The 14,522-nt window shown below is 38.3% G+C and overlaps 1 protein-coding gene across 3 annotated transcripts in view; it reads left to right on the top strand.

The window, feature by feature from the left end:
- The window catches only part of ADAMTS3 (ADAM metallopeptidase with thrombospondin type 1 motif 3), a 238,617-nt gene that overhangs the window by 194,476 nt on the left and 29,619 nt on the right, over positions 1 to 14,522 (top strand). For all 3 annotated transcript variants that reach the window (XM_079769488.1, XM_079769486.1, XM_079769487.1), the window contains 7 exons: positions 3,034 to 3,117; positions 4,989 to 5,145; positions 5,901 to 6,006; positions 6,567 to 6,710; positions 7,449 to 7,581; positions 9,522 to 9,635; positions 13,273 to 13,418. In XM_079769488.1, the coding sequence (XP_079625614.1) occupies positions 3,034 to 3,117; positions 4,989 to 5,145; positions 5,901 to 6,006; positions 6,567 to 6,710; positions 7,449 to 7,581; positions 9,522 to 9,635; positions 13,273 to 13,418 (884 nt within the window). The remainder of the gene's footprint in view (positions 1 to 3,033; positions 3,118 to 4,988; positions 5,146 to 5,900; positions 6,007 to 6,566; positions 6,711 to 7,448; positions 7,582 to 9,521; positions 9,636 to 13,272; positions 13,419 to 14,522) is intronic.

Below are 14,522 nucleotides of genomic sequence, written 5' to 3' on the forward strand. Positions count from 1 at the left end.
AAAAAAAAAAAAAAAAAAACAACCAAAAAACAAAACCTTGACTCTTGTTAAATAAAACTTTTCTCTTAGTGAATGGTAAATTTTTAGAAGTGTACCTTTATTCCATCATTTTATATTACATAAATGTAATATTGCCATGAAATATATTTGTGTAATATTGCCATTGACACCGCAAATTTTATCCATTATAGTTTCTTGGCACTGTACTGATTTTAAAATTCACCAAATACAAAGGTATCTATTAATTTAGGGGGGAATAGATGTACATCATACTAACTCATCTTTCACAAGTTATTTGCCATTATTACCAATGTTTGTTAATTGTATGCTCCTAGGACTTTCTGGTGTAGATTTTTCCTGTAGCATTTAAAAGTGCAGTTGTCACTGCTATTCCGCAATGGCTGTAAGTCCCTCCCTCCTTTCCATCACCTCTGCTCCAGAAATCAATTCACTTTTTTAAAACCTAGCTACTTTTCTTTAGTTTTCATTTGTATTCTCCCAATTTTTGTTCACATTCTAAAAAGTACTGGTCATGCATATTTTATAATGTATTTACTAACATTGCTTTCTCTTTTTTTCTAACATTGCTTTCAACATTTTCGTTTTTTACATTGAAAGTTACAATGAGCTAAGTACGTGTTGAGTGAGGCCATGTTGCTAATTCCAAACAGATGCCTTACAGAAAGTCTCTGGGAATATCTGAGAGTCTTGGGATGGATTTTACTGGCCTATAATATTAGAACTTCCTTATTAGGTAATTAATCCAGAAGAAGAGGGGACATTCAGTTTTCAATTAGGCCGTAGGAGGTGTGGAGCAAGATGAGAGAATCTGCCCATGACCAAAAAAGGTCTTAAGGAACCAGCATTTTGTCCAGCATTCAGTGTTTCCTTATATTTACCTGAAATCCTCCCTGTAATAGTGTTAACTCATGTTTTTTTTTTTCTATTTATTTTATAGATACACAGGATAAATTGAACCCCTTTTCCATATGGCTGCTATTAGGTCTTCTTTCTAGGTTTTCTTTTCTTCTTCCTATACTTGAATGTCACTCTCTTCCTCTTGCTGACATTTTTTTGAGCAGTTTGTTTGCATGAGTCAAATATTTTCATTCTTGCCTAACCCTGTGAGATAGTGTTCCTATCTCCTTTTTAAATTTATTTTTTATTTTTGTTGTTGACAGTATTACAAATGTCTCCCATTTTGCCCACCTCCCTGCCCACCCCAGGTCTTCCCCATGCTGTTGTCCTTTTGATCAAAGCTCAGAAAGTGGAAGAACTCAAGCAATGAGGGGTTGAACCAAGATGTCAACTGAGACTGTTAGTGTCTGGCATCAGGCTCTTAGCCACTGTGTCTCCCCCGCCATTCTTTGTGTGACACATTCTCCAGGTTTCTTGCTCTTTGCTGTTCTTCAGGTACATTTGTGTTTGTCACTACCTCTTGTATAACAACACAAACAAAAGGAGCTCAGTACTTCAGGGGTTCTCTGGTCTTCAGTAGGACAGCTTGGGGATGAGCTACCTACATGCACATCAGATAGCAGATTTTCTTTTTCACTCCTTGGCTTATCTGGAACAGGTATTAAATCTGGTCTTACCATTCTGTGTGTGTGTGTGTGTGTGTGTGTGTGTGTGTAAATGAATGTGTAAATATGCATGCGTTCTTCCACTTAAAAGGACTCTATCTTTTTTTGTTAAACTATATTTTGTCACCGTTAGTGTATACCAGCTTTGTGAGATCTTTTTCCTCCATTCTAGGTATCCTCTTTTTCTGTCCCATGTACACATTCAGTAAGTATGCCTTTAGTCCACATTGAAGGCTTTGGTTTTTTAAGGTGTTCTATGCAGTCCCATTTGATTCTTGAAACATTTCATTTGAGATTTCTTGGTCTATATCTTGGTGAATGTGGCATTTCACAATTTTAGGATTCATGAGTTTTTTTGTTTTTTTTAGAGCATTCTACCATTTTTGAGTTATATTTCTTTTAAAGCCTCTTTCTGTGAGATTTTTAAAATTTGTAACCTATTTTTTTCTCTGTAGGTTTTTAATTTTCCATGCTTACTGTCCAAACCTCCTGGACCTCAAGTGGAACTGCAGTTGGTTTTCCATCCCCCTTTTAGTTATTACAGCTAACTTTGTAATCCAGTTGGGTAGCTTCGCCTTTCCCATTCCTGCTGGCATCTCTGAACTTACAAAGTGTTCCTCATCACACTATTTTGCACTAGATTCCACAGAAAATAGAGACAGTCCACTTTGGATTCATATCTGCCAAATAACTTTCTGTGTGTTTTTGTATTCAGTTAATATCTAAAGGCTTCCTCTTCCTCATTTGTATAAAATTATCTTGGACTATGACCTCTGAGGTTGCTTAAATCCTAATATCTATGATTTCACAGTATACCCCATCACTTTTAGAAATTTCAATGTAACTTTAAATATTAAATAAAAGCAAGTACTCACCTTTGCTTTTCTGAGCTCTATCCAGGCCTGACATGCACTCATCTGATATGCACTCACACAATCACATTAGTAATTCAAATATGGAAGAACTTTTATTCTGTTGGACTTCCTAAATAATCATTGCCTAGTTGCCACATTCCTGTGGGGGAGGGGCACTGAGACTCCCATCCCTGAACGCTGGCTCTACTTCCATGGGCTCTCTCAACCGGACACACCACCCCAGCTGCCAGAGCTAGCTGAGGCTTCACCAGAGTCACCCTCTCGTGGTTGCTTTTGGTAAATGTTATATGTGGATTTTAGCACATGTTGACTAACTACAGTAGTTTAATGAGGCCTTTTTAAGGCATACTCTCTATGTTCATGATATTTCAGAGTGTGCAAACTCAGTAATTCACATACTAACAATTATTCCAAACCAGAAGTGATCTCATCTCAGAGTTCAGTTTAAACTACATTTTTTAAAAGGTGATTTGACTTCAGAACTTGTAATTACATGGCTGATCCCTTAATTATTACACATTTGACGAAGTCCTCTGTGTTCCCTTTCTTTTAGTAATTGTCTGCTTTGTTTCCAGGTGAATGAAATTTACCATGATGAGTCCCTCGGAGTACATATAAATGTGGTCCTGGTGCGCATGATCATGCTGGGTTATGCAAAGGTAAGCTGTCTTAAAATACGTGAACTATAACGTTAAGGACTGGGTTAGCAAGTAGAAGATTAAATTGTTGAAGCTTCAGCCAACAGATGGCATAGATAAGTCTCATGCAAACCTCAGTTGCACTGAACTGATGAAAAAAAACCCAGCCACAGTGAGTAGAGATCTCCAACTTTGAGCAGATAATGAATGATTTGTGTGCTGGTACCATTCCCTTTGTTTACCTTTGTAATAGAGTAGTAGATAGTTATCCTGACATCAAGCATGATAATAAAACTGGATACCATTGTGAGGAAAGAGACTATCTTAGTCTTATCATTATTATAAAATTTATGATTCGTTTTTTTCTTTCAAAACATTGAGTGTGTGTCAGATGCTTTGTAGGTGCTTCAGATATATCAGTGAAGAAAAATGACAAAGATCCTTCCCTCACATGATTTGTTTTTTAAAAGTAAAGCATATAGTGAGTATTTCAATTTAAAAGAGCTTTGGTCCTTTTGAAAATTAAAAGTTAGGTCAAAATGCACATAGTAGGCATTTCATGTGATGCAACTAACTATAGTTGAGTTTAAACTGGCACTAGATGTGTCCCTGTCCTTGGAAATAATGCAAAGGATGAAATGGTTTCTCCCTTTGGTGAGAAAATATAGGGAAAGTGATAACTTGGCAATTTTCTTGATTTTTAAAATTATATCCCCCTCCCGTAATTAAATTTTTCTGATTATGAAATACCAATGAAATTATATAGTTAGCAAATAGAAAAAAAATCCACGGGCTTGCATTTCATCATGTATTTAACATCCACTTACCATTTTCCAATAAGAGGGTGTCATTGATGTTTCATTTATCCCGTAAACCTGACGGACTTTGCATTGATGACACTGAATCCAAGTCAACTCCAGCGGGAGATGTTAACGGCCTTCATTGGTTGTTACATTATTTTCTTGGAGAAGTTTGCGATCAGCATATAACAAACCAAGCTAATTTTGTTAAGAATGTAAACACTGATAATAACATGTGCTGAAATATAATAAAACTCTCAGCCTGCCAGCCAAGCAGGGACTAATTAATTTGGGGTTGCAAGTTCAATTTCTCATTCCAGCAGAGCTACTCTGGGAAGTGTGGCTCCTGGTTCTTGAAGGATGGTCCCTTTCCCCCTGAACTTTTAACTCCTGACCATAATGTGACAGTAGCAACATTCCAAGGAACTCCAATCCATCTATTGGAACAACAAGATAAGTCTACACCCCTACCTCTCTTCATTGCTGTGAGCTTAAAAAGGAGAGTTGTTTTTCACAGTGTGAGGTTTATAGAATTTGACCACTCCCCATTAACTAAGATTTGACCAGCTTTGCCAGCTCATTGAACTTATATTCTTCCCATATGTTGATTAATGCTGGACACCAGCCCGCCCCCAACCCCCCCCCCCCCCCCACCACCACCACCACAGGAATCTTAACTAAAGATCTTTCACTTTAACAGCTCTGGACAAAAGTCTCATACCAGAATCTTTCCTCTATTTTTATTCTTAATATCTATGAAACTAAAAATCTAAGCTGAATTAGGAAATATTTAGATTACTAGGAGTTCTTAACCCCATGACTAACATTGAGTTGCCTCCCAATAGCAAATCTCAGCATCATATATTACCACATGTCAGTCACCTTTCACACAGGTAATATTGATTATCATAAAGAGCTCCTTCCTGGGCATTTAAAATTCCCAAACTAAAGTAGGTATCTAAATAGCTCCCAAATAATATTACCGAACATTATTTAAATGCTGTAATCCCAAATGTTAACTTCAGCTAAAGTTATTAAAAGAAGCCTTTGGGCAAGTGTTATGTATGTCTTCAACATATTATTCCCTCTCAGTCCATCAGCCTCATAGAACGGGGAAATCCATCCAGAAGCTTGGAGAATGTGTGTCGCTGGGCTTGCCAACAACAGAAATCGGATCCCAACCACTCTGAACACCATGACCATGCAATTTTCTTAACCAGGCAAGACTTTGGACCTGCTGGAATGCAAGGTATTTCCATTCAGGTGTAGAAGAAAAACTTGAGGGCATGACTTTTCCAAAGTAATCCTAAATCAGGGAGTCTGTTCAAATGTTCATTTTATATCTCTCCCTCCATCTACTTTCCACCATGCATCAGCCAAGCATACGTTTTCTTTCTGTTGCTTCCAGTGAGTCCTGTGGAATTCACCATATTAAATGCCACTTAGGTTCCATAATAAATTATACTTGCCTTTAACATAATGATTGTGCATTTGAGGTATGGAGGAGAGGCTGTAAAATGCAGTGTGATCTCCACTAAGCGCTGGAATGGGAAAAGAGATGCCATGAGAAGTGACTGCTGCCAAAGAGCTCTCTTCTGAAGCCAGCTTACATTGAACTAATACATTCCGGGGTAGGCTTTGGGAAAAAGAAGACCGACGATTTTCTTTTCAATGTTGATGGAATTTCTGGCTCCCTTCATTGGTACCATGATATGAAGGACCATTCACTAAAACAGAAAGACAACGCTTAGTTGGTGGGCAGAACAGAATGGTAATCCCAGGCAGTTCCTTCCCTTAGAAAAGGAAAAAAATGCAGACCCAGTGAATCTTTTCAAAGACCATTACCTGTCGCTTTCCCAAGAGAACGTGGCACAATGCTAGCGGGGAAATAATACTGCCTCTGTTTCCTAAAAAGCTTTTTTTTTTTCTAGGCAAAGGTCCAGTAGTAATTCTTAATGGGTTTTCTCATAAAATGAAAATAAAAGTAATTGTTATTCTCTACAGGATATGCTCCAGTCACAGGCATGTGTCATCCAGTGAGAAGTTGTACCCTGAATCATGAGGATGGTTTTTCATCTGCTTTTGTAGTAGCCCATGAAACCGGCCATGTGTAAGTCACTGTTGACAGCTAGAAAGCCAGAAAAGGTCTTTTCTTCCCTGCTTTTCTCAGCATTGTTCGCAGTGTGGGCAGAGGGCATGCCAGCATGCAACTCCCGTCCCTTGCCAAGTGTGAGGAGCTGAAACACTGACGAGGTCATGCATTGAAACCAAATGAGCAACTCTAGCTGCAGACTCCCTTGCACTTTTCATAGCTGTACAATTAGAAAGGCATTTCTGTCCAGTTCTCTATTCCACAATGCCTGCGACTCCTCCACAACAGCCATGTTCACTTAAAAGTACGTATTTCCCTATACAGTAAGCCCTCACTTAACATTGATGATAGGTTCTGCAACTTTAAGCAGAATGACTCATAATGAAACCAGTTTTATCTTAGGCCAGTCGATACAAACCAGAGTTACACTTCTTCGGCATCTCATCAACATTATAAGGAAAGGACATCACACAGAATGACATAATTGAGGACCTACTGTATTTATTTTTAAAACAGAAAATAAGCAAAAGCCCTGGCCCCTGTGATTCTTACCAGCGAGATCTCACTTTGTGTTCTAGGCTGGGAATGGAGCATGACGGACAAGGCAATAGGTGCGGCGATGAGACTGCGATGGGAAGCGTCATGGCTCCCTTGGTGCAAGCGGCGTTTCATCGTTACCACTGGTCCCGATGCAGTGGCCAAGAATTGAAAAGATACATCCAGTGCGTCCCTTTCTGCATGTCCTGAGAGCATTTATATTCTAGCAGAAATACAGAAAAAAGAGATGGGAAACTGACTCTTAGCATATTCTTCATAACAAAACTCCCAGTGAATGAAAACTGTTGTTCACAGTAAACATTTTCTTATGATTCAGAGCTGTTGGCACAATCCCAGGGATTGGACCTAAACCGGCAGTCGGACATCCCCCAAGGGGGAAGGGTGCAGGCTAGGCTGAGGGAACCCCCCCCCTCCGTGCACAAATTTTGTGCATCAGGCTTCTAGTGATTCCATAATATAATCACAATATTTTAAGCCATAAGCCTGGAATTTAAGTGATATTTGACTATGATTTTTGTTTTTAGTAAATTCTTTATGGAATCTTTGACAAATGGTCAGATTTGAGTTGAGGATGAGGAGGAGATGGTCCTGCGATGCCTTCATAATACCACCTACATCCTGTATCATAGGTGTCACACTCTACAGGAGCTCCAGGACACGAAAAAGGCTGTCACAGTTACACTGCATCCCTACGTCCTGTTTGACTCCTTTTCCTGGGATGAATAAGGGTGAAGGGTCTTGTTTATGAATGGAACTAAAACCAAAAACCTTTAAAGATAAGCTTTTGTGGCCTTGCTCTGATCTAATGAAATTCCAGAGTATAAAACCTATGGATAGTTTTTTCATTAGGACAACATAAAAGAATGAACATTAAACTACATGCGATGTTTTCCTTCCTACAGTTCCTATGACTGTCTCCTTGATGACCCATTTGAACATGATTGGCCCAAACTCCCAGAACTTCCTGGAATCAATTATTCTATGGATGAGCAATGTCGTTTTGACTTTGGGGTTGGTTATAAAATGTGCACTGCGGTATGTTTCTCACAGTCGATTTAGATCTTGCTTCTTGAATTCTATCTTGTGTAGCTCCTGTTTGTCGAGCTTTACAGACTCACTGGTATGAGTATGAGAATTTCTTCCAAGGATTTTGTGTTTGCCATGTCACTGCGTATTAAAGCTGAATGCTTTAAATATACTGTCTTATTAATACCTGTGACAGACTAGATGGAAGTTGGTATACTTGTATTTTACAGATGAAAAAGCCAAGATTTACAGAGTATAAGCAACTTGCTTAAATCGCACATCTGGTAAATAGGGGAGCTGGATATTGAAACCAAGGTTGTCCAGCTCCAAACGTTATGCTCTATTGCTTCCTTGGTTTTTGTGACCTTCAGAGATGGCATTTAAGCCTTAGGTAGGTTGCTTTTCATTAGCTTGTTGGCCAGGATTCCCTGTAGCTGTGAGCACAGAGAAGGGCAATACTAGTTTACTCTCCTGTGAGAATCACGTGGTAGAGCATGGAGGTCAGGACTACAGGCTTCATAGTCAGACTGGTGAGTCATGAGGGCCTGGATCCAACACTTACTAGATGTATGATTTCGAGCACCTTCTTCAGTCTCTCTGTTTAGTTTCCTCATGTGTAAAATATGGATACTCATAGTGTTCCTCTCACAGAATTATTGTCAGGGTTCAATTTCATAATATAACTAAAGTGCATGGCACAGTGGCGGGCACATAATCAACGCTCAGTGGAATCCACTAGAGCCAGTCTTCCATGTAGCTATTCAGTTTAGAGGTAGGTGTCTTTAAATTTCCATGTTGAGGATGTAGTAGTTCACTACAAAAATGGCTTTTCTATATGTTGGAGCAAGCTTTATGTGTTATAGCAAAAAAACAAAAACGTATTTCATGGTACTGAAAGAAGTTGATCCGATGTTTCAAATCTTCCATATGCTGATAGCGACAGCCATTGGCTTGTCTATAAACTATACATTGCCAGCTGCTAATCACCTGCATTCATGTTTTGACCTGAAAATTCTAAAGGTTAGGCTCAACATGGTGGGAATGTATAGTTTCTGTATTAAGTAATAGGGATTAGAACAAAAAACCCAGGCCTAAAATGAGTACTAATCGAGAAAAAGCTCTGACCAATATAATTAGTGGTGTAGGCAATTATGGATGAATAAATTGGTGTTGGATATATTTTTTTAAAAATCTATCTGAAGAATGTAAGGTGTTTATAGTTAGAAGGAGAACAGATAAGAGCACACACAAATATGTATGCTGACACATACATTCAGCTACTATAATGTGGTGTTTCGGGAAAATAAAAAACAGTCTTAAGATTGAGAAAACTAAGACTCCAGTTGGGCTATGTTACTGTCTCACATGTAACCATAGTGATAGCCTTATCTTGTAACCCATGTTTCTCAGCCATGGATTGTCGTGAGACTCAAATACATGGAATGTATTTTATAAACTACATGAATGTATTGTAATAGTTTGTTACACCTGGAATATGTTATCTTACATAGAAAATTTGACAGATATTTTCTGCTTTTAGTCAGCTCATTATAATGGGCATTTTTATTATTTATATCTGACTTAATTCATACTTAGGGGTATAGAGAAGCTGTTTTGATAGCTCGAAAGCTACAAAACCATTATAATAGGTTTTCATATTTAAAATGTTCATAATAATTACTATTTTAAATTCTAATATTGTCTACTTGAAAACCAGAAAATAGAATTGGGATGTAGAAATACTGAGTCAATTAGAGACTCCCAGACAAATCGTTTATCACTGTTATTTTAGAAAAGCAGAATAAAAATATTCTCTGCTTAGAATTCTTAGGCATTATTTTTTTCTCAACATGCCACAACTTAGGCTATTGACTTGAAATTGAAACAGAAGATGTTGTTGGTGCATGTCCTGCTATCTGTATTTCATTGTGATTTTGATTCTCTTTCAGTTCCGAACCTTTGACCCATGTAAACAGCTGTGGTGTAGCCATCCTGATAATCCCTACTTTTGCAAGACTAAAAAGGGACCCCCACTTGATGGGACTGAATGTGCTGCTGGAAAAGTGAGTCTATACTATTGAGATTTAATCACCTTTCAAAGTCTGAAAACTGATGAACATAGCTGTATTGGCATTTTTATGAGGACCATACCACATGAGGTTTCATAATGGTAATGGGCTAACATTATATAGTAGCTTCCAACGACCGCTCTAACAAATTACCATAAGCTCAGTGGCTTGAAATAACAGAAATGTATTTTCTTACAGTTTCACTGAGCCAAAATCAACGTGTGGGCAGGACCATACTCTCTCCAGAAGCTGTAATAGAGTGTCTGTTCTTGCCTCTTCCTCCAGTGGCTGCCCACATTCCTTGACTTGTGGCTGCACCATCCCAATCTCCAACTTCATGACCACATTTCTCCCTTCTCTTCTTCTGTGTGCAAATGTCCCTCTGCCCCTCTCTTATGAGGATAGATACACATGATGACATTTAGGGCCCACCTGGATAATGCAGGATAACCTCCCCTCAAAGCCCTTAATTTTATCACACCTACAAAAGACTCTTTTCCAAATAAGGTAATATTTACAGATTCTAGGACCTGAGATCTTTGGGACTATTCAACCCACTACTGATAGATCATGAAGCAGCAGCTCAGCAGACTATCTGGGACCCTGTTAATGGGATTTGATTTACTTGTTGGCGTCCCACTCCTTGTGAAAGTTGTCCAGAAATAAAGTCCTGTGAATTTATACAGAAGATTTGGCCTTGCTCCTTTGGGGAAAGATGCCCAGAGGTTTTAAATCTCAAATTGTGTAGTCAGGATTGATTGCTCAGAAACTGGCCAAGTGCCAAGCTCCCTACTCCTAAGGGGAAAGATCACCCATTCCAAAACAAAGGCATGTTAAGAACTCAAGTTGAAGTGCCTTTACTAGTTTGGAAATAAGATATGGTAGACAGGATCAAAAGCTGGCATTGATGATTCATAAAGCTTTTAGTTCTTTTAATGCCTATAAAGCTCTATTGCAAATGTGTATAAACTGTACTTGCAATGAGGATTATAAGCATAATAATAATGATAATAATAATAATAATAGTAAAACCCTGCCATTATTCGTGTTTATTTTTTTAAAATTTTTAAAATATATTTTATTGATTTTTCACAGAGAGGAAGGGAGAGGGATAGAGAGTTAGAAACATCGATGAGAGAGAAACATCAATCAGCTGCCTCCTGCACACCCCCTACTGGGGATGTGCCCGCAACCAAGGTACATGCCCTTGACTGGAATTGAACCTGGGACCCTTCAGTCTGCAGGCCGACGCTCTATCCACTGAGCCAAACCAGTTAGGGCTACTATTCGTGTTTAAACTTTGTCAGGCACTATGCTAAACACATTCCATATGGTGTGCCGCTGTGGGGAAATTTAGTATTACAAACTTTTGACTAAAAAAACAAGAGCAACAGTGAGTTGATTCATTTTTGCTTTATGAAAAAGATATCCTCCAAATAAACTCCAAACATCTAACTTCCTGAAACTCACTTGTATTATATTCAAATCTACCAAAGTTGCGTTGTAAGAAATACTTTTATTGTGGGATAAAAAAGCAAGTCAAAATGTCGGAAGGGGAAAGAACACCTTTGAGCACCTGCTGTGTGCCGGGCACTGTCAGGTAGGTGCCTCCGTGCTGTCAGGCTCCTGGCAGTTCCCACGTCATTACTTACTGGTCAGATGGTCTCCTATTACTCATGATCCTCTCCAGGTTCCAATGTTCCACATTACGTACTGCGCAAATTAGCTATCATTTTTATTGGTCACATTTGATACTCACCAATAAATGTATCATATAAAACTTCTTCAGAATGAATTTTTTTTTTCATTTCAATTTTATACTTAAAAACATACTAGTAAGTCTAAATTACCCTTTGTAGAGGGAACCTTATTGTTATTGTTATAACTAGTGGCCTGGTGAAGGGATTCGTGCACTTTGAAAGGAAATTAATTAGAAGAAATATTTTAATATTGCGATTCACCCTTTCTCTATAATAGAAGTGTCAGAGATGAAAGAAAATTAGTAAAATGTATATGAAAATAATATATAAATGATTTAAAATAAATAATAACAACATGATATAAGAACAACAAAAACATGATATAAAAACAACTGGTAAAAACAATGACTGATAAATTGATTAAACTTATTCTAATACTGAGGCCAGTGTCAGACAGGGACAAATCAATTCTTGGAATCAGAACAACCTCTCCTTCCACAGATCCTGTTAATACTTCAGCTTCGATTATGTTAGGTCACAATCTTTTGATAATAAATCTAGTACCATTACAAAGACCCCATTTACTATTAACATTTCTCAATAACATGATGATTGCACCTACTTTCAATTCTAATTTATGACATGGCATTCCCGAAGAAGTAACACTTTTAAGAAATTTGATGGGAAAATTTTCCTTTTCGGCATCATCTGTTGAATCTAGTATTATTGTCGATTACACTGTCATCTCTGAGTCATAATGCAATATCGGTTCCCCAGTCTTTTCACCATGTGGGAAAACGATACGTCATTGCATCTAATATAGGAATCAGGATACTGATTTGTTTCATTTGAGTGGCATTCGGATTATTGGGATCTGGTTTACAATGAATGAGCAAGTCCCTTTCAAAAGGAGGTCCTCCATCTTCGTTTCTGAATACGACAGCAACTTCGGTTACATGGGGATAATTATATCTATCCAGATCACTATTACAATCATATTTAATCACCATTGTTACTTCCATGTGATGACGCCGCTTTCTTTCAGCTTCAGAATGTCAACAAAAACAACCAAATTAACGATCTACAATGACAGATCGAAACACACACGTGCAATTTGCGCCAGTGAGAGCTTTATATGTGTCGCGATGCTTGAGTCAACTTAGCCTTTCATAGATATAAAATAAACTTGCTTAATTAGACCTGCTTTCTGATTTAGCTAAACTTTTTCCAGCCCAGTGGAGCACCCCAACTTCTCTTTCAGGTAATTGTCAACAACACTGCAGTAAATATCAACATGAAGTAGATTATTGTTGTAGATCATGTAGGGAGAACAAAGGGTAAAATATTTAACTGCAGCCATGTTTGGTATATTCTGTGCAGTGAGAAAACCTGAAATCATTTTCAAGGTCCACCATTTCTTACTTCCTTTTTAGTTGGGTCAAGTTTCTAAGCTTTCTAAATCTCTGTTTTCCGGCTAATGAAAAGAAAATAGGATTCCATCAAGTCTCCTGTCTACCTATTCCAGGTCTTCCGTGAGGATCAAATGAGATGAGGCACCTGAAAACACTTACAGACATTTGGTTAAACTGTGAAATGTTTGCACCTGCTATAAAGCAAGTCGTGTTCCTGGGCTGAAGAAACTCCAAGGAGGCTAGTTGCTAGGGAGAGGCAGCTGTGCGTTGCTATGTGACGTCATTACCCTGACAGTCGGACACTTAGCATATTAACCTTATATGTGTGTATACACACACACACACACACACACACACACACACACACATATATATATAGATTGCTTTGGGTCATTTTAAATACATTTCCACATGGTGGGGGTTGGAGGAATGAAGCCCTTTCATTGGTGGTTCTTATATAACAACTTTAGCTTTAGCATATGCATGATTTTCATAATTGCCCTTTGTCATTTTCCTAAGTGGTGCTACAAGGGGCATTGCATGTGGAAGAATGCTAATCAACAAAAACAAGATGGCAATTGGGGGTCATGGACCAAATTTGGCTCCTGTTCCCGGACGTGTGGAACTGGTGTTCGTTTCAGAACACGCCAGTGCAACAATCCAATGTGAGTATGACCCCTGTAATTCTGTCATTTTTGTAAAGGCTAGAAAATGCTTCAATATAATGTTATTACTATTTCGTAAAGTACATGTAAAACACAGAGCATGAAAACTAAGGCTTTAAGTGTCTATTTTGGATAAATCTCCATTTATCAATTTTGTGAACTGTAGTCAGTGGTAAAGATGAGAGGTTCAAATGAAGATTAGAGATTTTGAAGAAATTGCTGTTTAGGAATATTAAAGAGTTGAGTAGGGAAGCCCATCACTGTGCTCTTAGGGCCTGGGCACCAAGGCCATTAGACCCACTGTTAGAAGCACAGGTGTGTCACAGTGGCAGTAACACCGAACACATATGCTTACCCACTTGGGTTAGAAGGGGGATGCTTCAGGGCAGGGCAACAACAAAATAAAGATGGTAGAAGAAGGCCAAAGAGCTGTTTGGGCAAATTTATCTACTTATTCACCCAGACTAAATTGATTGAATTCCTATTGCACACTCAAGAAAATCTATTTTCTAAGGGAAAAAATAACCAAAATATTAACCTTAGGACATTCTTCCTTGTCTAGGGTTTAAAATGTGAGTATCCCTGTGTGTCTGGCAGCGGATGGCTCTGAACATGTCTTTTATAAAGACTGAGGTCACATACATGTCTTCACAGGAAGAGATGATGGTAGTAGAAATTTAAAAAAGCAATAAAAATTACAGTAATAAGAGCATCTGAGTTTCACTATGAGTCACACTCTGTTCTAAGTTGTTTAAATATGGTAATGCATTCAATCCTCTAAATATTTCTCTAAGGAAGAAAAGACGGGAAACTGAGGCATAGAGCTGTGGTCACAGTCACTTTGGGCTGCATCTACATGTTTTATGCATGGTAGAAAATATAAAATTTTCGAGTTCATATCTATGTTTTTATTTCTTTATAGATTTTTGCCATGCATTTAAAATATACTGTCTGAAAAGCCACTTGAAGTTGACTTTTGGGCCCCCTCCCTGCCCCCAGCAGGGAGAGGATGGTGCTTTTGGAAAGGAATTGCAATTAGGAAGTATGAGTTCATTCACTTGGTGCTGGCAGCTCAGAAACTCTGGCTTTCTGCCCTCCCTGGAG

This window comes from Cnephaeus nilssonii, assembly GCF_951640355.1.
Source record: "Cnephaeus nilssonii genome assembly, chromosome: 1".
In the NCBI taxonomy this organism is placed as follows: domain Eukaryota; kingdom Metazoa; phylum Chordata; class Mammalia; order Chiroptera; family Vespertilionidae; genus Cnephaeus; species Cnephaeus nilssonii.